This window comes from Vanellus vanellus (genome assembly GCF_965231255.1).
Source record: "Vanellus vanellus genome assembly, chromosome: 5".
In the NCBI taxonomy this organism is placed as follows: domain Eukaryota; kingdom Metazoa; phylum Chordata; class Aves; order Charadriiformes; family Charadriidae; genus Vanellus; species Vanellus vanellus.
Genome location: NC_138910.1, coordinates 41,817,976 through 41,844,417, shown reverse-complemented (window position 1 = coordinate 41,844,417; position 26,442 = coordinate 41,817,976). Strand labels below are relative to the sequence as shown.

Sequence of the window (26,442 nt, the reverse complement as noted above, 5' to 3'; positions counted from 1 at the left end):
GTTTTTCTAATCAGAGTTCAAATCTGCTTAATGCAAATTGCACACAATGGCGAAGGAAGTGGCTTCAGGCAAGATGCTTCCCAGATGCCTGCCTATGAACTCTGAATTGAACTCCCCGGTATGAGAACAAGCATGTCAAACTCGAAGGAATGAGTCTTTTACCTTGGAGAAAGCAATCTGATACCGCCTCTTGGCCCAAAGCACAGGTCTAGGGCAGGATTCAGAGCACAGAGCCCAAAGACTGCCTTGCACAAAGGACCCACTTCCCTCTCCTCACAGAGAAAGAGGATAATGGATTAGAAGCGCCTGGAGAAAACTACCTGCTGACTCAAAAAAAAAAAAAAAAAAAAGTAGCTCAGTTCAGTTTACAACACAGATTTTTATCAGTTCATTAAGTTGGGCATAAGCCAGGCTTTCATACCATTCCATAGGTCTTCTAATGAATTAGTAAAGTCTGAGCCATAAAATTTACCTCAAAATTAAACCTTTTTCCTGAGGACACAGTATTCGGATGACACAAAGACTACAGATGCCACATAGCTAAGAACAGTATATTTATTTGCAAAAGAGACTTATTTTCTACATTTGAGGCCAACTGCTTGCACTTTCATTCTGTTAACACAGGGAAAGATCTCGTTTACAGCTCTTAAACACTTGCTAAGCACAGACTGCAGGTGCCTCTTAATTAAGCTGGTGATATTCCAGTCACTGCTGCTGGTGAGACTGTGGCCAAAGAGGGACCACAACAGCCCACGGCAAACTCAGTGATGAAACAGCCGAAGATTGGTGTGAATGAGAGTTATCCCCAGCTCATTGCAAGCTTCAATCACAACATCGTCGGCAGCCGAGCCAGATGGGGCAGCGATGAACTGTACTCCACTCTGAACAAAGACAGATAAGTGGAAGGATTAGAGGATGGAAAACCTAAATCTCCCTGAAAAGGAGCTGGTAGCCCCAGTCCTTCATCCACATTCCACAATACTAAGTGTTGAACAAACAAGGGCTTCCATCGCCCAAAGCAGTTCACAAGGGAGTTCCTCATGTGAGCAGTCAGATCTCTCCACAGCTCAGAAATACGAGTAAAATTGTTCTTCTGGAAGCAATAGGCCTTGTCTTGATATTCTTAAACAGTTTAATAAACTTTAATCCTCTATTCATCCCAAATCAACAAACTGAGCAATGGCTCAATTACTACCCATGTGAGACCAATAACCACGAGAAACATCCTTCCCAGGATGTGCTATCCTAGTCAGCAGTGCAGAGCAGAAATATTCCTCAGCACTCTGCACCAAATTCAAACGAAAAGCCCAGGCTGCACAGCCGTTTCCTTGGAGTCACCCCGACATACTGGCCCCACCATGACCTTACCTGTTTAGCTCTGTCAACGTTATCCCTAAAAGGGAAGAACGCATCAGAGCTGAGGGAGACAGCAGTCATCTTGGCAATCCACTGCTTCTTCTCTGCTTCCGTTAATTGTGCAGGCACCTCTTCAAACATTGCCTGCCATTTCACCAGGTCCTCACCCTGTGAGAACAAAAAGAGCCAGCTCAGCCCCAAAGCACGGGGCTCCCAGCCAATCCCCTGTCAGAAGCACATAAGGATGAGGGATGATGACATCCCTCTGACACCCGGCTCAGCTATGCTTCCTGCTCCCACAGCTCTGCTGCTGGGAGCTTCATACAGGGATTTTAAAATCCCAAGTGGTGGTGGGAACACATTAGTACCATGAGCTCTTTTTGCATCCTTTTAACTCCCTTCCTTCCCCCATCTCCCCAGAGCTTAAGGGATTCCTTCTTCCCTTTAATTCCAAGATGCTCTGCTTGGCCTGCCTGCAGTATGCTGCTCTGTGTAAATGCCAGCACACACAAACAGGATCTGGTAGATGACTTAACACATGACAAACAGGAGTTTGGTTTATGATTCACCTTCTGAAACAGCAACTGCTCCAGTTCTTACCCCCTTAAACAAGCAACCGCTCACCGAGATGATTCACAAGGTCCCCAATCCAGCCCTTGGCTTTCAATACTTTAAAAGGACATACTATTTTCTTGTCTCACTATTGCTTGTAACAGGGAGGTCAGAGGGATTCTGAGAAGCCAAAATGCCACACGAGCAAAACAGCACTGTGCAAGAAAGGAAGGACAGCTGAGCTGACAGAGCAGTGAGAGTTGAAACATTAACTGTAGTTTTAACCCTTCCTTACTGCTGGGGGGAATTACCAGATGAAACCAAGCTGCACACCAAAGCGCAGGGCAGGTTCCAGCACTTGGGGTGGTGGGTGCAGTATCAGAGAGGCAAATCGGGACACTTTGCCACTGGCTATGAAATAACCTTGGGCAAGTCACTATCCTGGGCCCTGGCCACTTGATCCCCCAGCTCTTTGGGATCATCTACTACTGACACCCAGGCACAAAGCTCAAGCCAGGCTTTTAAGTAGTACCTAAAGACCAAATCCTGCAAATACACCCATCACCTCTGGCTCTGACAGTTTGACAGCCAGCATGGGGGCTTCTTATGGACATTTCAAGCCATAGTCAAAACACCCAAATCCTGGTATCTATAGCTTCCTGTTGGCTGGCTATGGACCTACAGGGGCACTGAGGGAACTCAGTGACTCAGGAGTTAAAGGTGGCTGACATCCATTGCCCTAACAGGGATCACTGCTGGCTGACCAGTTCCAGAAGTGGTAACCAACCAAACCCCCTCGCACCTGAAGCCAGTACAAATTTGAGAACGTCTCCTCAGCATGGAGCCAGCACAGAAGCAGCTCAGTACAGGCAGAAGGTGGAAATGGCAAGGGCTTCATTTTATGCCAGAGGAAACTGACCAACTCTGAAGTGAGCTATGGAAGGACTTGGTTTTTCTGGGGCTGGAAGAAAAACTGAGATAGAGGAGAAAAGGCCCAGGCATTAGGAAGCCTTGCCAGGTCCTAGCATGCACAGCTGATATTTCAAGTTCCAGTGTTGTTTCACAGACGCAAGACTCTCCAGGGAAACTTCTCAGCCAGGCCTTACCTCACCAATGGTGCCAGTGACATACTGATCGATTGCATTGGAGATCTCTGCTCTCTTCACGCCTGCTTTGAACTTCATGGAGAGCACGCGTGGGTGGTGCCGAAGCCACCAGTTGTTTGCCTTGTCACCAGCCAGACGCGTGCAGTGGATCCGGGACTGCTGGCCGGCTCCAATACCTATGACCTGAAGCGTATAGATACAGAGCACAATCACGTCTTGCTGCACAGATCGCAATCAGAACTGCATTCCAGCCAAGCAATTAGGAAAGACCTCCCACAAATTATCTGCTCCTCACTGAAGCAGAGAAAGAGGGTAGGTAATTTCAAAGTTTTCCTTGCTAAATTCCTGCATCCCCAACCCTGTAAATTGGTTACAGGGACAGCTCTGCACTGGTAACTTCCATGGCTCTGTTGAGTCACTCTGAGGACACTACATTCTTTCATCCTTATAAATAACACAGCCCCCGCCAGAGTCAAACTGTTAACCTCAGGAGAGTGATACAATTATGCCTTTTGTTTAAGGCAAAACAAAATCCTGTTGGTTGTAGAAACAAATATGGCTGCTAAAAGATGGTAAGCTGCCTACCTGCTCTTGGAAAGGGCACTTCAGTTAGAGGATTAAAGTCTGAGCCCACGTCACCCAAACACTATCATCTTTCCTGGTAGGCCAGGCATACACAGCTTAAACAGATCAACCGTGATGTGTGGTGGATTACAGGGCAGTTTGTCTATCAAGGCTGATAAGAAAGTAAATCCACCACTCAATCAGGAAGGCTGGTCAGTAGGACCATTACATTGCATGAATTGTCAAGGCCCTGGAGCTACCAACACATTTCATATTCTGCCATCTGCCAGAGAGTCCAGGATTTTTAAAATAGCTGCTGCTAACCTTAATAGCACTTGTGCTTGATATCAAACAGACCTAGTGCTTCTGGAAGCAAAATCCAAAAGATTATTTTTATTTTTTTTCCCCTCAGAGAAGCTGCTATGAAAATATGGTATATGCACAGTTTCCATTTGCTTTTATCAGACCACTTTCCTTGGAGTTCTCATTAGATACATTCAACATCTCAATTTTTTGAGGTACACTATAGATTAAAGTATGTAGAGGTTCTTTGGAGTCTGGTGGTCAGGTAACTCTGCAAGTCATTTGTCATGGTTCAATGCACATGCAAACAAGCTCTTGCATCCTGTCTGGGCTGGTGCAAACTCGTGCTGAAGACAATGGCAACTCTTAGGTGCTGACAGCACTGAAAATTCAATGTGGCTAGGGACATCTTGGTTACTGGATGCTAGCAGAACAAGCCCTGCTTCGTTGTCCCCTGCCAATATGGTCTGCCAACAGTCACAACTGGCAAGTGCAAGGGACTGAGCTGAGGTCTCTTGGGCTCCAGACCATCTTCTGTCCCTCAGCTCTGCCTCTGCCATGACAGGCACACAAAGGCCAGACCTAGCCACCACGGCTGTCAATCTCGGGTTGGTAATTTCTCTCCATGGTTTTCAGAGATGTGGGTCCTGCTTTCCAAAGAGAGCTCCCACCATTTCAAACCAGAGATCTCATAGAAAACAAGTCTCTCTCCCATAATTTCCTCTGCCTATGAAGCCACAGCTGAACTGTTCACCAGGCTGTTCGCATGGGGGACTGCTCCAGGGACACTGTGTTGAGGCTAGCAGTTCTGGCCAATGCCTCAGAGTTTCCAGCTCAGACTGAAACAGATGGTAAAGCTATAAGCCAAAGGCTGCCCTCAAAGGAATGAATCATTTGTCTTCTCATTCATCAAGACACAGTGACTTCACCTCTTACCAGAACCATAAAACATGCTGCTGGATACTATTCCCCCAAGGAACAAATGAAAGAATTGGGCTGCTATCTAATATGATCTGCTCAGCTATAACTGAAGTCATCAGTGCTTAATAAACCCACAAGGATATTAGTATTATCATAAATACTAAATAGATGCAAAGTTTCTTATGGTTTAGTGATACCTTCACCCCCACAAATACTCCTAATATCAAACCTCTACTCTCACATCCACCCTGTTTAACCTTCAAACTTGCATGGGACCCTGCATCTCAAGGTGGCTCAACACCAGCTGCATGTTGGTATGTTGTCTCTTCTGAGGAAGTTTATCCTCTCTCCCTGGACAAAAGAGAAGGCTTAAAATAGTCATACCCTGCACACCATTAACTGTCACCCAACCTTTAAGAGTGGGCCTAGCAAGCTGGCAGAAGTTCTTAGCTGGGGATACAGACGGTAAAGAGTATGGGAAAGGCTGCTGGTAGCAGGGGCCAAAATACCATGAAACACTCCCAAGTTTCTAAAAAATGTGATGTCATGTGCCAGAAGTGCAATGTCCTCTCTGCCCTTTCCCAGCCAGAATGGTACCTCCTGTTCATCACGTACTTGTGAGCTGTGGCCTTGCACTCCTGTGATGGAACTGGCTAGGCCGCTGCAAGCCTGGCCCTCAGCCAGCAAGGGCAACCGTACTGGAGAAAGCATTTCCAGGCCAATGCAGCCCCAAACACACACAGCTCCTTCATGAACACACCTTAGAAATCAAGCTCTACCTGTCAGCACCCAATCACCCTTCTCAAAAAGACTGTTTTCCTTTTCTCTATGAGCTACTCGTAAGTATTTTACATTTTTTGTTAGAAGATGCGTAACTGAACTCTGGTTCGTATTCAACAACTCTGAAATGGCAGGAACTTTGTACTTTGGTTAAACAAAGTGATGTATCCTGTAAACCCTTCATAGGCATCCTCAAATCTACAGAGGTATTACCTGCAACACATGGCACATTTTATAACGGCTTAATGGGCAAGAGAATATAAAAGCTGCTTCTCTGTGCCTTCTTCTGATGAGCCCACGTTGTTATAGAAGGAAGTTCATAGTTACAGCCTGGGAAGAACATGCTGGTAAGATGCACTTCACTGGAAAATGCTGATCTGGGGAAAGTGAAATCCCTTTTTGTAGAAAAATTTATTTTGATGCGATGCTGCTGGGGAAGATTTCTTCAGTCTAGCCTAGAATTTCTAGTCTACAGAGGAGAAACCAGAAGGTTCGCCTTCTGCTTAATGCAAACTGTAGACTTGTACCTGAATCTCTCTTCACACAGCCTGTCTGAATGTACCTATTTCACCCCCTTTTTCACTTCTTTCTCCCTCTGTTCCTTCTTCCTACATTTCCTCTCTCCCTTCCTCAAATGTTGGCTTTCTCCTACATGAAAACACAGCTGAAACCTCAAAATCCTCCACAAAGGAATCCTTCCCTTTCCATTTTCTCCCTATTTTTTCCAGAAAAAATTAATTATGTTTGTTTCAGATTTTACTCTCCTGGGAATCAAAAAGTGCTTAAGCACGGGCTATTGAGTGTGAGGAGTGAAAGGAGACAGTAATCCAGGGTGAGAAGAAAAATCACTTAAAAAAAAAAAAAAAAAAGCTTGGGTGAAAACTGAGAACTACTTGACCAAAATACTTTTGCCTCTCCTGCGAGCCCAACATTCCCCGTAGCTGGAATACTGTGCAAAAGACAGAGTGAACGAGATGTACAGTGCTCAAAGGATCCTTGCAAAATGATCCAGATTGGCCTGGATTTACTCAGATTCACCCTGAACAAGTGAAAACAGAAATCCTAAATACATTTGGAATTGTAAGAATCAAATAAAAGACCAGAATTGGGAATAAAACCAAACAATTAAGTTACTGACAAATGTCTCCACCACTGGTAGAAAACAGTAAGGTAAATTAACAGGTTTGTTTTATCCTACTGTGCAGAGATAAAGAAAGAATAATTTTAAATTGCTAATTTAAAACATGATGGTATCATTAAAGAAAGTGTAAACAAACATGTTACAGATTGGCTTCGCCATGCTGAAAGTCAGATAAAACAAGTGGAGGTGTTTATCGCAATTAGTGGCAGCTGGCTTCCTGCAAATTAAGTGACACTCAAGTCCATAAATGCTTCCTCCCACTCCATGCTTTCCTAGAACTTATTAACACAAGCACCAGCCCTTGCTGGAGTGGCCAATCCACTCACAAACACAACAAAGCCAAGCTGCCAAAAATGTTCTGCATATCTGACAGACAAGAGTTTTGCTATGGGGATGCTGTGAGGCTGAGTAACCCCTGGAAAACAAAAATCAATGGAACTGAGAGCTGGACTTCCCAGACTTGGCTGGAAAAGCATTTTAAGGGTAACAATCTGGAAGTTACTTTCTACCCCTAGTTCTTGATTTGTGCTATTTTCTGGTTTGCACCCAAACATCACTGTACACATCCAATGTTATGTCTTGGTACATGATACGACCAGTAGTTAGTTCTGCACAGCATCACCAAGAAGAATCTGAGCTAATCACTATCTTAGTAAGACTGGTTTTCAGTAGACCTTATTTCTTTCCCCATCTGTACCTTAACAACAATGGTCTTGATACCTAATGGTCTTAGGAAGCATTTCGATATTTCAAAACCAGAAGGGAGCTCCTACCCGAGCTCCTCCATCACTACCTATAGCAGGCCACACTGCTGTTTCTATGCCTGGGCTGTAATGAGTCAAGGAAGACATTAAGCTTTGGTTTGAAGAACTCAACACAAGTTCACCACCTCCTTGAGTAAATGATTGTAATGGCTGCTGACCTTTACTGTTAGAAAGGTCACCTGTTTCTTGGTGCAGTATAGACATCTGATCTTGGTCTTCCCTGTCACATATAGAACAAACCAAGAACATGTACGTTTGCATTTTATTAAAATATATACTTGCAAATATGCCAAATATCACTGAGGCCCAGCTAGTTAAATCCCTGCCTGCTCACACTGCTTTTCACTCCTCCCCCATGCTTTCTCCCCTCCATATGGTACATGCATTACCACACACATTTCAGAAACATCTGCAGCACCACGTTAAGTCCAGACTTGCAAAAGCACTGGGGAAATTGCTGCTGTAATAAGGGAAAAGGAGCAAAGATAGTGACACCTTTGTTCTTGGGCTGTGAGAACTAACACTCTTGAGTACAGAGAACCATTTAAAAGCAAGAAAAAAACCTACAGCTGAATAAAATAAAAATGCCACATCTCCAGAGACATGTATGTTTTCAAGAACCATACAGCATGTGACCGCAGAAGGTACTGAGAGACAGTGCTGCAATGTTTTCAGGCTGTAACAACAATCTGACAAATGCAGATGAGCAACAATGCAAAAAGGACAGCATTGCAGTTCATTCACAGTTGTTACCTGTAGGGTACACTGATTCATTTTGCTGATTTATGATGTACCAAAGCTCAAGATCAAAAACATTCTTTGTCTTTTTCTTCTGTATTTTTTTTTTTTTAAATACTCTAGGCCTGTGGAAAAGTTAGCATGGAGAACAGAGACCCAACTAAACAATGTCATGAATGATTGGTTGGGCAAAAATACAATTTTTAACACGTTCACAGTGACTTTTGGATAACTGAATTAAGCTGAATACCTACTGATACCTTGGAAAGAAAGGATTTTTTTTTTTTAATTCAAGATTCATATCTCAATTACACATTTGATAATGCCCCTGGAAATCCCAACATCCATCACAAGTTTTTAAAAAAAATAATCAAGAGAGAACAGATTTCTAATGCCCCAAAGGGCAAAAAGAAAGGACAGTCCATTTTTCTTATATAAAAAGTGAAGATAAAACTAAGAATCATTTGGACAGTCAGAATCCAACTGTGAAAACTACTGTCATTTCCTAAGGCTCTATGCAGACTACAACATATGTACATGCCCTCAAAAAAATGATATCAAAGGACAGAATAGTTAGAAAGAAGTGACTCAAAGCCAAACTTGCAGAAGCATGTAAGAGCTTTTCCAACCCTATCATTCGAAAGAGCCAGTCCTGTCATTATCGTGAAAAAATTACACCAGGGTTTTGAAGCAGCCTCTTGAGAAACAAACATTCAGCTACTGTTCTGCATGGCACTCTCTAGGGCAGTTAGTCTGTACCTGTTTAATAGCTTCCTATATGCTAAATGATTTTAAAACTCATGTCTGACAATAGCACTCTCTAACCGGCTTGGCTGTGAAAGCACATTCCACAGAGCTGTCTGATTTGGTTACCTGCCCATCCTTGGCGTAGCAAACCGAATTGGACTGGGTGTATTTGACAGCAATGCTGGCAACAATCAGGTCTCGGACAGCAGACTCAGGCAGCTGAAACAAAACACCATTGTCAACAGCCCATCCTAACAACCATGACCAGCCAACTGGCTAGTGATTTGCAAACCCCCAAAGCCATCACAAGTACTGTATCATACAGAGGGAAAACAAGGTAGCTAAACATATCCTGTTTTGTTCAGATTAAAAACTGTAAATTATTAGTTTGGCAGCTAATCTCACACTTATAGGGATAAGACTCAATCTTACCAAGTCAAGAGGGCTCTATCATTGGCCCTAAGCCTGCAAAGTCCTCTCTATTTGCTCACTGTCATCAGATGTGCTTATAGGCAAAAAGCTAAGTAAGTATGCACAAGACCACAATAACAATAATAGCTCCTAATATCTGCATTATTTTAAGCCTGTTCTGTTACTAATTTATTAAAATTTTTATTACCTCAATGTCTGAACTTGCTTCTGAGCCCATGACGAATCATGTGCTCACTAACATCTGTTTGTTAATGAGAACAAGATCAGAGACAAAGAAAGAACGGGTAACTTTCTGATGATGTGAACTCTAAATGATGAGCAATATCAACAGGGCCAGAGTTTATACAACACACTGTATACAAAAGGGAGAACTAAACAGTGAGTCAGAATGAGATCACAAAGGATCATTGGCATATGGCTGTCTTACCATAAGAAAATATACAAGGTAGCTTCTTATTTATAAGAAATATAAATATTTTGGTAGTCAGAGATAAAGGGCAAGGTCCAGCTCTTCTTATTTATGCAAGGAATCAAAACAAAGGCAAACTACCCTGATTTACCCAAGTATATTTGGTCCAGAAAGTTTGCTGCAATTTTTTGAAAGCCAGTTCAATCTCATTAAAATATTTTAAGAGCTCTTAAAATAGAACAGTGATGACTTCCTTGATGAAAGCACATCAGTTCATCCCACTATTCCTTAAGCTCATTTATCTTCTGACACTTACGTTTTTATTCTTTGTAACAATGTTCTTGAACAATGACCGGTCGATGACTGCATTGTTCCTCTTCTGCATGAGATGCAATCCATAGAGGGTTCGAATCTCATTGTCATCTGGCTCATAATGGGGATCCATCTAAAAGCCAAAGGATAGGCCAATAAAACACTCTTGGAGCTCTTGAAAACAAACATCCAGTAATAGCTTAGGTTAAAACACATCATCTAAAGAATCCAAAGTGAACTGTTTGTAGAAAGCAATGTCAAATCATCAGAAGTAATTAGAATTAACTGGAGCAGCAAGGTCTCAAGAGCACAAAGTGACATTTACAGGACAAAGAGAGTTAATGCAGTACAGATACCTATGTACAAATGTCCATGTTGCGAGCCACAAAAATCTACAAAGTCTTGCAGTCTTCCACAGAAAGGGAAAAACATCCACACAAAGAGACACTCAGTCTTTCACAGGAAGGTAGAAATATTTTGAGTTGCTTCATACATGCTTCAAGGTACAACTCTCAAACCTCTTCGACATTTAACACTGAATGCAGACACATCTCCAAACAAGCATGCAGCACAGTTAATTTACACTAGTGTAAGGGGTAAAGTTAAATGGAACTGTTAAACTGCATTCAGGTCTACCTATGCACAGACTTATTTAGAATTTTGGTAGCTCCAGTTCAGGTTATTGAGACATGAAGTAAATCAGATTTAGGTTACCAGCTCTAAGTAGGAGAATGCACATGCTTTATGTGGCTTCCCTAATTCATTTAAATTTGTTCAGATCGATTTTTCTTAGCATCTATCTGCAGACAGGCCCTGAAATACAGGCTTAACCAATACGACCTCATCCTTGCACAGGTAACTGAATTCAGGAGGTAATCAGCTGCCAAGATTGTCTGCAATTTCATTCCTTCTTGCCTGAAGCTCCTGAGCCATCTTCTACAGCTTCCCTGGTAGTAACACTACAATCACAACTTCAGCTAAGCCTTGGATTTTCTTTTTGCAACGTTAAAGTTCTCTGCTCATTTGTCTCTCAGAGTCAGGCAGAAGTAGGACCTGTTTAGCTGCTCTAACAGCATTACATAATCCATTAGTCACGCTCACCAAAACTGGATGATTTTGAAGTCCCAACAATCACTGCGCAAACTAGGAAGGCAACCTGACACTGACTTGACCACACTATATTGATACTCCTTGACAAGCACGCTGGTTGCGGTATGCAAAGGTGCATCACCCCAGGTCCAAACTCTGCCTGTGCTGCTGTCTTCGTCACTGACTGTACTAAGGACTTCTCTACAAATACCACATGCCCAGACAAGGCTTCCTCCAGTGATACACTATACATGCTTCTCATTGCCAAGACTCACAACATCACTGAATCACTGTATCTTAGATATAAAGAACTCAGGGAGGAAACATTCAGCAAAAGTGAGAGCAAAGCTGGCAAAGACTGGAAAGAGAGCACAGAAATTCTGTTTCTTTAAAGTACTCTTGCTGGTTGGTAGGTTTAATTACTATAAATCCACATCACTTTGAAAGCCAAGGAAGGCACTATAGAAATACTCCCTTCTAGGACTACAGGCTAAACGTGACCACAACACTGCTGGTGGAATTCCAGCTTATACAGGAATACCCCAAAGACCAAGAGGAAACACTTCCATGCACTGTAGCAGGGCCTGGATCAGCCCTCACCAGCTATTTGGACACTAACATCTGTGAAAAGCAGGTACAGGAAAAGCAGTAGAGGGTTATAGTGGAGCCGGAGTACAAACCTGGAGTACACAGTAACCACCATTCTTCTTTTTCGCAAGGATTTTGAGAGCTTCTTCCTCATAGCCAGGAGCTACCACACCATCAGATACCTGCAACACAGAGATTTCAGCTTCCATGTGAGAGGAAAAAAAAGAGGTACTAATACTGGAAGCTCCACCTGCCATTTCCAGAAAAGCATTGAAGTCACACCTCTGGAGGTCTCCATATGTACCATACAATGATACCAAAGGCACTATTACAATATTGGTTTCAGTCTTGGAAACAAGAAACAGAAGAGTGCTATAAGCTCTTGACAGGAGTTAGTAAAAAATACCTCACCATCACTTTAAGCAGAATGGATCTAATAACTAATATCCCTCTTCAGGGGCAAACAGCTCAATGACAACATCCTCACTTCCCAGCCCTAACAGTAAACATTGCTTAAAAAAAACCCCAAAAATAAAATCCTTATTTCAACAGTGGCACTCTTGATGAGACAAAAATATTGGCAAAAGAGCTGTTAACAGCATTGAAACTGCGAAGAATTTACATTCATCAATGCCATGAAACACTATACACCTTTCACATTCTTATCCTACAATGTGGGCGATTTTTTTGTTGTTTAAGCAATAGCATACCACGTTATTCTCATAAACCAGTCAAGTCTTTCATTTGTTTCAAAAGAAGTACCCAACATACAAGACAGCCCTTTGCATTGTGCCTTCCCCCTCTCAAAAAAATTGTAAGCAAGATATAATGGGATGAATGTGTTTGATAAAGCATTAACTCCCAGTTATTTAACTGTGTATTTAAACTAGTGACTTGTGCAATGTGGTCAGCTATGGAGTTAACGTTGAATCCAGGAGAGTTAAAAGCACAACCTGGAAAGTGGCTGAGCCTACACATAAATTGTATCAACTGGCAGGTAGCAATCTACATCCACATTCCTGCCATGGGCAAGAGGTTGGTCATCAGCTCTCCAGTCCTCTGTTGTTCCGATTACAGCTGTTCAACCAGACACTTGTGACAGCGTAATCAGGGTTCATTTCCGGAGGCCTTACTTGGAGGCAGAGGTTTGCAAACATCTCTTGGAAAGCAGCATTTCAAGCGCTGCTATTTCACAGGCTCTCCCACACAGCCACATTCTAACTGGTAGGAAGAAAAACGCATCAAAAGGTGTAAACTCTGCACTCCAGATACCAAATGACACAAACGGACCAATAAATAGTCTTCAGTAAAATGGGTCAAATCCAAACAGCTGTTACAAAACAATGACTCTACCTAGTGCGATTCTCCTTTTCATACTCAAGTGATTTGCTGCTGTTTAACTAACCTCTCTGGAAATAATCTTGGCAGTAGCCACATCGCAGATATCAGACAGGGCAATGAAGTCACCAAAAGAAGACATCCGATCAGCACCTGCAAAATCATCTTTTTAGTAACTTATCAAACTATAGCATAATCACAGAATCATAGAATGCTTTAGGTTGGAAAGGACCTTGAAGATCATCATGTTCCAACCCCCCTGCCATAGGCAGGGACACCTCTCACCAGACCAGGTCTTTGCTCCTACAAACCAGTCAATTTCTGTGAGAGCTAATAATTTAATCCCACATCAAAAAAAAACCAACCAGGCCATAAGAGCAGCAAGGATGAACAGTCCTACCTCAAACACATGCACCTTTAAATATTCACATAGTTCAGACATTCTTGCTTCTTCGCTGCCTTTGTCAAAGCTCTAACTCTGTAACAACTACCTCCATTACTGCAAGCAGCTCTGCTGTAGCCATCGTGCAAGAGGACAAGGAGAAACAAGGATCATACAGAAAAATTTTACATGGGAGACAGCTGGAAAGAGAGGAAAGCTTTTAGATGCTTATGTTCCCATCTGGCTTTTCCTGCAAGAAACCAGACCCAGAAATGTAGCTAAAAGCATTTTTTTTTTAAGTAAGTATTCTCTGTATTTAATGGCATGGCTAAGGTGAACTCAGCTCCAATCATGGATGCTCTACTACTTAGCAAGGTCAATTCTTCTGCCCCTGCCATTCCACAAGGTTATTTTTCTACCAATCATGCAATGGTTTTCTGAGGGCAACGTTCAAAGGTGGTCTTTGAAGTGGTAAAAAATGAACCCAAGCCAATGTGCCCCTTATCAAGTAAGTTTGCTTTGTTTTCTATAATCTGTGCAGATTTTCTAGGAATGCCATGGGAAACGAAAGAATTAGCAAAGTATCTCTGCTAAGCAGAGAAAGCTATTTTTCTTTACTCATTTTTAGCTTTTTTGTGAACTCTGCAGTACAACAACATTAAAAAACCACCCACCAAATACCAGGCAGAAACATTTCTACTCAAGTATTCCTGAGCACCCCATCTGCAGTAGAAGGCTGAGTGTGCTACCAGCACAGTTGTTTATCCAGAACCTTTAGCAAAATGTATGTGTGTGTATATACACATTTAAATAATAATAATAAAAAAATATCTCTCCAGGTCTTCTATATGCATCAAGGAACAGAATCCAAAATGGTTTTAGCCTCTTTGAAACAATATACAAGGTCTCCTCACTTGGAGAACAATTTTCGCTAGGCAGTCTGTTCATTCAGTCAGTCAGTTAGATCCTTATGGAGAAAAACCCTACAGAGAAAGAGTACAGTGCAAAGGAAAGAGCCTGCAAAGTGCTAAGCATGCTGCTCAGGTGCTGAGAATTAAGCTCAGCTCTTTGGGCATGCTAGTTTATTCCTGGACTTCTCACCTCTGCTTCGTGCATAGGCAGATGCTAAGGGCGTTAAGGTCTTGTGGAAGTCATGCACCATGCAGACTTGTGCCTCCTCTTCGCTGAGAGGTATTCCAACAGCAGCACCTAGTGGGAAATACAAGCCAGGGCACTCAAACTAGAACTCACTGAACCCTGCCCCCGGGACCTTCCCAAACTGCCAGGGTAAGGGACACAGCTACACCACTGGCAGAGTCTGTTCAATGAGAAAAGCATGGCAACAAGGAGCCACCCACCTGCAGGACTGACATGTTTGAAGGAGGCTGCAGCAGGAATGCCTAATGCCTGTTTGAGTTCCTTCACCAGCTGCCAGGCATTGAGAGCATCGCACAGGTTGATAAATCCTGGAGAGCCATTCACCACTGCAGACATAGCACACCAATAGACACATTAAAGCAGGCAGAGTCTGCTCCCCAGAGTCTGGACAGCAAGCAGAAGAGATTTCTCCCACCAATAATTGAAATCACTACAAATAGTTCTTATTAAATGGCCCTGGCTCCTCAGCAACCAGTTAAGTGCCCTTGAAGAGCTTCAGTAACTTGTGAGGAATGCACAGGCTTGAGACTCAGCAGATGCAATACAATTCTCTTCCCTACCAGAAGCTGCTGATATGACCTCGGAGCAAGACACACACTGAACCTGTGCACATCCCCTCTTGTGAGAGAGTAACAACAAAAAAAAAGAACATTCTCCCTTACATTCTTTGAGTTCTTCAACTGGCAGCCATTTGGAACAAGGGCTATCTCTTTTTGAGGGAGCCTATGAGAGCTTGATTTTGACCAAGGTGCATACAGCAGTGCTGTCAGGGAAGAACACAAAAATCACTTGCTCCCTAGCAGGTAGATTTCTTTATAATTCTAGTAAATAAATTTCATATAGTGACTACAGCTCCAATTCAACAAAGTACTCCGACACCAGCCAATGCTGTCTCTTAATTGATGTCAACAGAACCACTCACAGGCATGAAAATTAGGGCAAGCTTTTAGCAAAATGCTTCATTTGGTGCTTTCATCAAAAATCCATGCCAAGAATAAAGGTAATTCAAAAGTCTGCTCTCAAAACCTTTTGCCCTCGCCCTGCAGGAAGAACTGCTTGTACTGACACAGCAGGACTGTGAGCATTTCAGGAGATAGGAGGAAAAAAAAAAAAAAAAAAATAATTTTCACAATAGTCCATGGCCAAAACAAGTAAACACAGTGTTGTTCTGCTGCCATACTGGGAGGCAGACTTGCAAGCAAATCAACTTCCAGTACAGTCATGGAAAAGCTTCCTATGAGATCACAGAATTGAAATAAGGAAATTCTGCAAGACAAAGCTTCATTGTCTGTTCAACAGGACAATGCCTGCATCAAAGCAGAGCTAGTTTTCACCAACATCAAAAGTAACCTCAAGAACAAGAGTAGCCACACTTTCTGCCTCTCCAAAACATGGGCTTTCCACAGTGCAGCAATGCTATGATGAGTGGCACACCCTGTAAAATGGCAGAGAGACACCAGACCTGTCCCAAACTTGCGAGCAAGGCTAGCATCACTTTCCTCTGCCACCATTAGCAGAAGCAGCATTCTAGAAAACTAAGGTAATAAACCTCTGCTCAAAACCATCAAAGAAAAAAAAAAAAGAATAAAACCCATTCAACTGTAAAGACGACCAGCCTGGTTTCTAGACAGAGTAAGTGGCAACACAAAAAAATTGGGAGGATCTAAATAAGGAAAACAGAAAGGAGCAAAGCATCTTAAAAGGATAACAAGGTTTTTCTTTCCAAAATCTGGATCTGATATCAAGCAGAAGGTGCACCACATAAAGCGGTGCCCAAAGTGCCTTCAGTGTGGACACACAATCTTACACTAACAGAGAACATGGAGCTACAATAAGTCTTGTGGGGGTCAGCAGACAAGCTTTTTTGTCTCACACAGCTCTCACCCTTTTCATTTCAAAGCTAGTGCCACTCAGTGATAAAGTCATTGTTAAGGCACTGCTGGACATCCCTTGGACTAAGGTACAAGATAGTATTTCAGTTTCAAAGACAACCGCCAAGCATGCCCAACCACCTCCTTTCCTAGCTATCCCAGAGGTCCCTTTTGGCCAACATGGCTTAGGCCTCACCTGTCAGGGGAAGTTTGGATCTCATAGTGTAGAGCTGCGCAGGACTCTGGTGAGGATTCATGCCATACCTCAGGGGCAGCTGAGACACCCCCTTGCTGTATTCCTTCCTAAAGTAGTCAGAGATGGCTGCATCGTACTGAGCAGTGTGAGTGAAAGCCTGGGGACAGAATGGGGGACACCGGTCAACTTAGAAACATCAACTTACAAAGGATTTGGTGTTTAAAGAAGTGAATGAATGAAAGGCAAACAAGTCCGGCCTAGCCCTTCACTGCAAGCAAACATGACCAACCTTCAGTGCAAGATGACGCCTGGTTTCCATGGAGGTGTCTTTATCCCTTGATGTCGCCATCTCTTTAGCCACTGCAGAGTAGTCTGCAGGGTCACACACAACTGTCACGCGAGCATGGTTCTTGGCAGCCGCTCGCAGCAAGGCAACTCCTCCTGCAAGAAAAGGATGGAAGCATGAAGCACTTCCTTTCTGGACACGGCATAGCAGGGAGCCACATCTGGGGCCAAAAAGGGACATGCACCAATTGATCATTTGTGCCAAATGAATGTGCACCCCTCTCTCCAGCAAAGAGAATGGACTGCAATAGTGCTCTTCAAAATGCACAAGGCTTTTGTGAGTTTAACTCAACCCACTGGTAAAGCAGCACATTCATTGGCCTTTGCAGACACAGGCAGAGCTGCAGTGGCAAGGAAAGGCTGTGATGAGCAACTGGGGCAAGAATGCCTTCAAGCAGCACAACCACATCATGAAGAGGATGGCTGCCTCCACGTATCACTTAAGCACTATCCTCTGCAACATTGGGCTGCGGAGGGGTCTATAGGATGATTTCCTTCTACACTGCCAAGCAACAGAGGTTCCCAAATGTCTCTGAAAATATTAATGAATCCTGCCCAGGCCCTCTGTGTAAGATAAAATGCCATGCTTCCCCCTTAAATCTGACTCTGCACAGCTATTACAACTCTTTAAATCATACAAGATACCAGGCTGTTGCAAAGGAAAAGTAGAGGCTGGCACTGCTACATGCAGAACGTGTATTACTCCATAAAACATTTAATAGAGAGCTCTGCTGGGCATCATTTGGACTAAACTACTGCAAGAAAATTCAATCCCAATCCAACCTCATGGCACAAAACTGTGCCTGTATTGTTCACAAGCTACCAAGCGGAGATGCTGCAGTGAAGAAACGGCAAGCCTTTTGGGGTTAATACCTAGCAGGAAGAGAAAAAAATCCGATGATACAGGCATCCATGCTTCCAAACTCAGGTACTAACTACTCTCCTATGTATGCAGACCAACCCCGTTCCTTGTAATGGCTTCCTGAAGTGAAGTTTTCAGCAATCCCCAGAGCGCTTTCAGTCGTTCAGCTTTTTCTCTTCAAAGCTCATGTTTACTTTTATTACACTGCCAGAGGCTACAGAAGAGGCTTAATCTGCTCTCCGTGTTTCAGTAGGAGGCATGCTCCACCTGGCTGTTCCTAGCACAGCCTTCTACAGTACATCAGGCTCCTTCTTTTGGGTGGCGTATGACTTGCCCACCTTTGCAGCATGGCTTGCCAGCCTGTTACAACAGCCACCTGCCCTTTTAATTGTAGGTCTGCTTAAAAGCAATGAGTTTTACCCAACTATGCTTTCAGTCTGCTCCTTCCAACTCCTGAGCAATTTGGCAGACTTCCTTTTTGGGTGTGCAAGGCCACTAAACAAAAAGAAAAGAACTGAGACCACTTAAGAGACCAGAACCATCAAGTCCGCTTGGAGAATAGATTTGTTCTCCCTTTGACTTACCAATATCAATCTTTTCCACTGCCTCTTGAACAGTTACATCCGGAGAAGATACGGTCTTCACAAAGGGGTAGAGGTTACACACTACAACTCTGAGAATTGAGGGGAAAAGCAGGGTTATTCAATAAGAAATAAAAATGCCAAACTGAGCTTGGCAAGCATCTGTGGTTTTATGGTCTTGTCTCTCAGATCAGGGACCAACATAAAATCCTGTAGCCAAGGCTTCTTTCTCCAGAAGACTTAAGAGACAGTGGTGTTCAGCCAAAGACCAAATGATGGTACAATGCATTATGAAATTTAACTGAACTCTGTGTATTAAACAATGTTACAGCAGATAGAACCACCATTTAGAGAAGTTAGTTTAAAGGAAGAGTTTCTTTGAATACATGAGCCTGCATTTAAATGTTTAGTGATTTTGGTGCACAACTTGAGCCATTTCAAAAGGACTTCAAAGTGGCCTCTCAGCAGCACTGAAAATAGGCATCCACCAACTTTCGTAAGAGTAAGCACCCAGGGCAAGGTCCACTGCAAACAAAGTACAATCAATCTAATTTTCCACAACTTTTCCAAGAACAGAAAATGACCTACGTATCGCATTCTGGACTTTTAAAATACCAACAGCGTATGAAGCCTGAGTGTGCAGCCTGGATCCCATAAAGCCTCTGTAGCACATTAAAGCAGCTGGGAAAATTGACTTTCCCCTCTCAAGGTAAGACTGGACCTTACTGGAATTAGTTTTTTGATCTGATCTGGAAGAAGCCACAGTCTGTATTCCAGAAAGCATGAAGTAATAACTCGCCCTGTCCCATCCTACCAGTGCCACATGAACTGTAGTGAAAGGAGGTATCTGTTTTGACCTTCACAAGCAATGTTTTTAATCCAATAGAATTAATTTACTCTCTTGATCTGAATATATGAAGGTATCAATAACCAATGCATACCCAGTATTGGCAGTGAATTGCTGTGATGCATACACTTGTGTCCAACTTTTAATATTCCTTTGTTTCCACATTATGTAATGAACTCAAGTGGAAGGGATCATCAGCTTTCCGTATGGTTTTCAGAACCCCCTATGTCTCTAAATTTCCCACGATGTCTTTTCTTGCTTGTTCTATTTCTAATACCCCCTCCCTCATAATCCATTCATGCTCCTGACCTGTTGCAAACCGTCAGGAATCTGTAGACTTTGACACTGCTAATGCTTTTACCTGTGGAAACCAAGACAATCAATATCAAGGATTCCTACCTTAACTTGTATGCAAATTTTATGCAACTATGCAAAGACACTCCTGGATCAGCTCCTTCTGCTTTATGTAAGACAACCCAAATCCAAAGTATTACTCCAGATGCAAGTGCACTATAAGTCACTGATGTAAAAGCATGTTATTCCCCCCTGCAATTCAGCAGAGCCTGCTTTAATATGCGGCGTACTCTGAAGAGCCACCACTGCTGAGCCATCTATGAGGATTCCCGCAGTTTTAAATTTCAGGTTTTCAAATTCAGCCTGGAAATCCATCCATCTTAGGCACATCAGTTTTTAAAAGTAATTTTAAAAGCCAAGATGCATTCTGGCCCAATTACCACAGCCAAACTATATCTCCCATCCTGGCTATACCTACAATTTGCTGTGTTCAATTCAGCCATTCATCTAAACAAGGAGCTACCCACTGACATACAGTTGGTTACTCACAATCACTAGTTAGATGTTAAAACCAATTAGTTAAACATAGTCCCAAACTGCCCTGTGTGAGTGTACTGAGTAAATACATTCTAACATAAATAGGAAAAACCTTTGTTACGTTAGTGCTTCAATTTCTGGCTGCAGCTCACTTGCTCTCATGATGGCTCTCAGAAAGTAAGCTTTCTGCCTGTTATCTGTGTGTTTTCTGTCTGTACAAGTGCTGTGTATTCCTGACCCGCCTTTCATGTCTAGTCTTTATTAATGTGTTGAAACTCAGTAAACATTATGCAAATATCAAAGGGTATATTTACTAAGCAAGTATTTCAAAATCAGGATTTGTCACCTCTTCAGACATCCAGAGCCAAGTTGAGGGGAGATGCACCATCTCTAAAGCACTGAATTCAATTTTGCAGGAAGTGTAATGTGGCCCAACACTGACTAAATGTAAAGTGTCAAAATTCTCAGATAACCAGAATAAATTAAAACCTTTGTTCCCTATGGAAACAGCACTGTAACTTTCTTGTTTTAGTTTTCTCTTACTACAAGTGATGAAGCTGCATCCGCAGAAAATTGTATTTTTAAAAACATAGTATCTCCTGACAGGGAAAAGGAAGGAGATTCCAGACCTTTTGGTGTGAAGATGTTCCAATCCCTACTGCTCCCATTCACTGGTGTTGCCTGGTCTCCAATGTTCATTTTTGATTACCGATTAATTGCATCATGTTCCCCAACATATTGGAAGTGGTCAACATGGATTTACCAAGGGTAAATCATGCTTGACCAATCTGATAGCTTTCTATGATGTTATAACTGGTTGGCTGGATGAGGGGAAAGTCGTGGATGTCATCTACCTTGACTTTAGCAAGGCTTTTGACACTGTCTCCCATGGCATCCTCATTAGGAAGCTGAGGAAGTATGGGCTAGATGAGGTGACAGTGAGGTGGACTGAGAGTTGGCTGCGGGACAGAACTCAGAGGGTTGTGATCAGCGGCACAGAGTCTAGTTGGAGGCCTGTAACCAGTGGTGTCCCCCAGGGGTCAATACTCGGTCCAATTTTGTTTAATATATTCATTAATGACCTGGATGAGGGGACAGAGTGTATCCTCAGCAAGTTTGCTGATGATACCAAACTGGGTGGGGTGGCTGACACCCCAGAGGGCCGTGCTGCCATCCAGCGTGACCTGGACAGGCTGGAGAGCTGGGCAGAGAAGAACCTAATGAGGTTCAACAAAACCAAGTGCAAGGTCCTGCACCTGGGGAGGAAGAATGCTAGGCACCAGTACAGGTTAGGGGCTGACCTGCTGGGAAGTAGCTTGGAGGAGAAGGATCTGGGGGTTGTGGTAGACAGTAAATTATCCATGGCCCAGCAATGTGCCCTTGTTGCCAAAAAGGCCAATGGAATCCTGGGCTGCATAGGGAAGAGTGTGACCAGTAGGTCGAGGGAGGTCATTCTCCCCCTCTACTCGGCACTGGTGAGGCCACAACTGGAATACTGTGTCCAGTTTTGGGCTCCCCAGTTCAAGAGGGACAGGGAACTGCTGGAGCGAGTCCAGCGAAGGGCAACCAAGATGATTAAGGGCTTGGAGCATCTCCCTTATGAGGAAAGGCTGAGAGAGCTGGGACTCTTTAGCCTGGAGAAGAGAAGGCTGAGGGGAGACCTTATTATGGCATACAAGTATCTAAAGGGTGGGTTGAAGGAGGATGGAGCCAGGCTCTTTTCATTGGTTCCAAGTGACAGGACGAGGGGCAATGGGCACAAGTTAGAACACAGGAAGTTCCGTTCAAATACACGGAAACAGTTCTTTACGGTGAGGGTGACAGAGCACTGGCACAGGCTGCCCAGGGAGGTTGTGGAGTCCCCTTCCCTGGAGATTTTCAAGACCCGCCTGGATGCAGTCCTGAGTAATGTGCTCTAGGCAATCCTGCTTTAGCAGGGGAGTTGGACTAGATGATCTCTAGAGGTCCCTTCCAACTCTGATAATTCTGTGATTCTGTGATTTACCTTACAAGGCTGAAATCCTGTTTGTTCATATCAGCATTATCTTCTGGAATATTGCGAGCCAAGATGCCTAGTTACAAAAAAAAGTACATCTTTTTTAATAAAGAATTAAATCACCAACTCTTTTAATTTAACATCTTCTTTCAGACTGTACTTTTCCTCAGAGACTTTCTATCATAAACTTTCTGATTCTACTTCAGACAACAGTCCTCAGCCCCTGTTCCTCTGCCTTTATTCCATTTTACTGACCCTTTGGCTATTCAAATTCCATACTATCAGGTTTTCTTCCCCAATGCTAAATCCTAGAGCATTCCAAGTGTTGAAACAGCAAGCTCAAAAATGTACTTTATAAGCATTCAGTTGCTACTCTTAAAACACTGAAACTGCCATTGGAGAGGAAAAGGGCACCTGCTGCTCATCAGCCAACACCACACAAAGCCCATGAAACAAAGGAAGCAAGAGAAGCTGTGCCTCTAGCTGAGCAGCATCAGTGGCTGGCTTGGGTCTATGAACCTGGGAGAAACATGCAGGGTGATTGGCTGGCACAGAGTAAGCAACAGCACAATCCTGGGTTCAAGGCTGTCAGAGAAGATTGTCTCCAGCCCTCAGGTGCAATAGGCAACAGGCTCTACTTGATGGATCTCAAGCACAGTAACAGGAGATGAAAAAGCAAATGGTTTAATGTCCAGATTGACCAATTATCAGGCATCTTCCTTGCTGAAGAGGAGCCAAGGAAGATTAGACATACAGAAATCACCCACTACAGACTATACTGTCACGTTCCTTATGCTGCATACCAGTTTCATCCACAGGTTAAGTTCAGTGGAGCTCTCTGCCTGAACAGGTCTGAAATTGACTCTGCAAAGAATGTGTAAAGGCATTTACAAGAGAAGGCCTGTTACCTGTAGCCCTGGGGAGGAAAAGCTCTGCTAACTGCATAGATGCCAGCAAAGCAACAGAGGAAGTAATTCAGCCACTGTACACTTCTACCCCCCACGCTTTTCACCTCTCCTTCTGCTGCTAGAGCAAATCTGTTTTCATTACCCAGTTCTTCCCCACAACCCTTAAAAAAAAAGATGCTTGTCAACCCCTTCTTCCCACCCTCACCAACCATGGATTTCTTTTTTAGACTGAAAAATACATTAGCAGAAACATACCAGCATGAACTGCAGGATGAAGGGTTTTCACACGTCCACCTAACATCTCAGGGAACCCTGTCAGGTCCGAAACATCTCTGCTCAACGAAAAAACACATCATGATAATAGATGTGCCATACCGACTGAATCTATAGATGGAATGTTTATTATCCCCATAATATTGCCCAGGGCAATAATATAGATCTACTGGCCATGTTGGTTTTACTGGAAGGAGATTTAAAACCTAAGAGTTTCGAAGGCAGCAAGGAGGGAAAATAAACATAGCTTTCTTTTGGTTCATCTGTTAAAAAAAAGATCACCACCTCTCCATCAATGGCAGGAGAAGCTGAGAGAGAACACACATACGTGATTCCTCTAAACTTCAGTATCTTATATCTCAGTAAGAACACAACATATGGAAGGTGTGTTACTAAACTGCTAGGAAAAAACTTATGCTGAGTGACAGACTAGGATGTATCCTTCTTACGGAAAGCTGGGAAGTAGTTCTGAGATCAGATCTTAAGATAGATCTGACTGTTTTTGTTACGTTGGCATCTGTCAACTACTTAGTAAAATGCTGCTAGGTACCGCATGATTAGTAAAACACCCAAAACGTTGGTTTAATGCTCTCTCACTCTTCACAAGATGTCGATCTGTATGTTGTGCAAAAGCTACATGACAGAAGACTGAAAGGACATTGCTTTCTAGTAAGTGACCCAAAATAAAACATGGTATAAATATCACTACAAAACCCTCCTATGCCAAAGGGGCAACATCTGCTTTTCTCATGAATGGAAATAAAGTTCATGGGTCACACTCAACTAAGGAGCACAGTTATTTCTCAACTACACTGAAATAACTGAGATAAGCTAATTCCAAGTCAACATGGTTTATAGAGAGAATGGAAGACCATGCTCAGAAGACTCAATACCTCAGTACTCTTCTTCCCAGCTTAGCCAAAATACTAATTAAAGTTTCACCACTCCCTGTGACTGTTTATGATGGTAACGGAACAATAAATTGGAAAGGGAAGGGGAAATGTGACCATCCTTTGCTTCAGGCTACACCAATAGCACAGGCAAGCAAAGAAGTTGGAGGGACACAACCAAGTGCTGGGTAACAGCAAGGACAGGGAGTTCTGGAGGTGGTGTATATTCATGCTGATGTATCCCAAGGGCCTATCACTGCATTCACTGGAAACAAAAAAGGAGTGACAGTCACCTGTCCTGCCAAATAATTGACAGACTTTTTCATCACTGTACTGGAAACAATTTTTATTTGGCTAGAGCTGTTTTTATAATCACAGCATAGAAGAAAGTGAAATTTCCCCAGAGCTATGGCCAAAACAGCCAGTGACATGTCCCTTCTCAAACAGTGGAGTCGCAACACTTAAAGGCTCTGTCTGAAAAAGCTGACCACCATGCTGGGAAAATTATTTGTGACAAATTTGTGACAAATGACAGTGAGCTTCAGCATATCCTGGCACATGTCACCTTTCCTGTCCCAGGACCAGGCAAAGATCAGATTTCACCTGGCTGTGAAGAGCAGCACTAGGGTCAGATTATGAATTTCAAGACAACTGATTGTCTCATGGGAAAAAAGCTGGCTCAAGGCAGACAAGGCATCACCTCCAACATAACGCTCCTGACATCCCTCTGTGTGCTGACCTGCACAGTAACACTCTTTGGCCTCAGCCTACCAACTTTGGGCCAAGAAGGTTCTGAAGTTTGCTTTGGGGCAAGTTTTATTTGGAAAGGAAGACTTGCTTTCAGACCAGTTTTCAATCTTTTTTTTCTCACAGATGGAGAAAACAATTTAACCAACCCTCAGTACCCAAATGAGCATTTTTGGTAGAGATGAATAGGAAAGCTTCTGTACCTGACAGGCAAGCCAGCATCTCTCAGGGATTTGGCTGTTCCTCCAGAGGCAATTAAACCCAGGCCAAGAGCATTCAGACTCTTTGCAAATTCCACCAGGCTGGTCTTGTCAGAGACACTAAGTAAAGCTAACAGGTGGGAAGAGCACAAATATTCAGGTTTTAAAAGCAAAACGGAGAAAGAAAACAACAGGATGAAGAAACTGAAACCTTTTTAAGTTTTTTAACTCGTGAATCTTCTCTGAGGTGAGCTCAGGCACTGCCTGCCAAGGGGGTCACTGGGCGGAGTGGGGATTGCTGACCACCAGGGCCTCACAATTCCCCACCTCCAAACCGGCGAAACCCCCTCCTCACCCCCCCTCACCGTCGTTCCCCCTTCTCCTCTTCCTCCCCCCCCCCCCCGCCCCGCCCCGCGGAATTGAAGCCCCTCTTTCACATGGCGGCGGCCGCCCACCAGCTCCGATGGCAGCCAAAGTATAACCAGCCTGGGCGGAAAGAAACACACCCCCCCCCGCCTCAGGGTACGGGAACTACCGGGTTAGAAGACGCGGCCCCGCTCTGAGACGAGCGGCACCCGGCCGCCCCTCGCCTTCCGGGGCCGCCCTGTTTAACCGAAACCCGGCAGCCGGCAAACGCGCTCCGGCCCACCCGCCCGACGGCCATTTCGGGGCCCGGCGGGAGGGCAGCCTCCCCCCCTTCCACCCCCCACAGCCCCCCCGGCGGCTCCAACGGCCGCGGCTGCCGCCACCACAGCGGGCGGGCGGTCACAGCCCACTCCGGGCTGCCGGCGCCTGGCCGCCCCCGCGTTACCGAGCTGCTGCCGGGCGGCCATGGCGCCGTCGGTGGGTGCACGCTGGCGGTGGCGGGCGGGGAGGAAAGGGGCGAGCGGCGGCGGCCCGGCGGGATTTGGGCGCCCGCTGCGCGGGGGGCGGGAGCCGGAGGGGCCGGGCCCGGACGGGGCGGGGAACGGAGGGAGGGCGGTGGGGTGCGAGCGTGGGTGCGCCACGTGCGTGCCGTGCGCGTGGCAGCGGGGCTGGGGGGGTGCGGGCGCAGGTCGCGTGGTCGGCAGTGGGGGCTGGGGGGCGTCCACAGGGCTGGACGGGTGCGGTGTGTGTATGTGCACTACATATGGGCCATGCACGTGCTGTGCAAGTAATATGGACTCATGGGATGGTTTAGGTTGGAAGTGACCTTAAACATCATCTGGTTCCAAC

The 26,442-nt window shown here is 44.2% G+C and overlaps 1 protein-coding gene across 1 annotated transcript; it reads right to left on the bottom strand.

Moving 5' to 3' along the window:
- Positions 1-472: 472 nt before the first annotated feature.
- On the bottom strand, positions 473-26,125 carry ATIC (5-aminoimidazole-4-carboxamide ribonucleotide formyltransferase/IMP cyclohydrolase). The gene is made up of 16 exons (XM_082484202.1): positions 26,039-26,125; positions 25,231-25,357; positions 23,373-23,449; positions 22,219-22,285; positions 18,539-18,627; positions 17,037-17,188; positions 16,748-16,904; positions 14,881-15,006; positions 14,624-14,731; positions 13,208-13,293; positions 11,895-11,984; positions 10,130-10,258; positions 9,099-9,191; positions 3,015-3,197; positions 1,369-1,524; positions 473-881 (listed from the first exon to the last, which is right to left on the bottom strand). Exons 1-16 carry the CDS (start codon positions 26,058-26,060, stop codon positions 762-764), a joined length of 1,782 nt encoding a protein of 593 aa, XP_082340328.1. The 5' UTR covers positions 26,061-26,125; the 3' UTR covers positions 473-761.
- Positions 26,126-26,442: the final 317 nt, after the last annotated feature.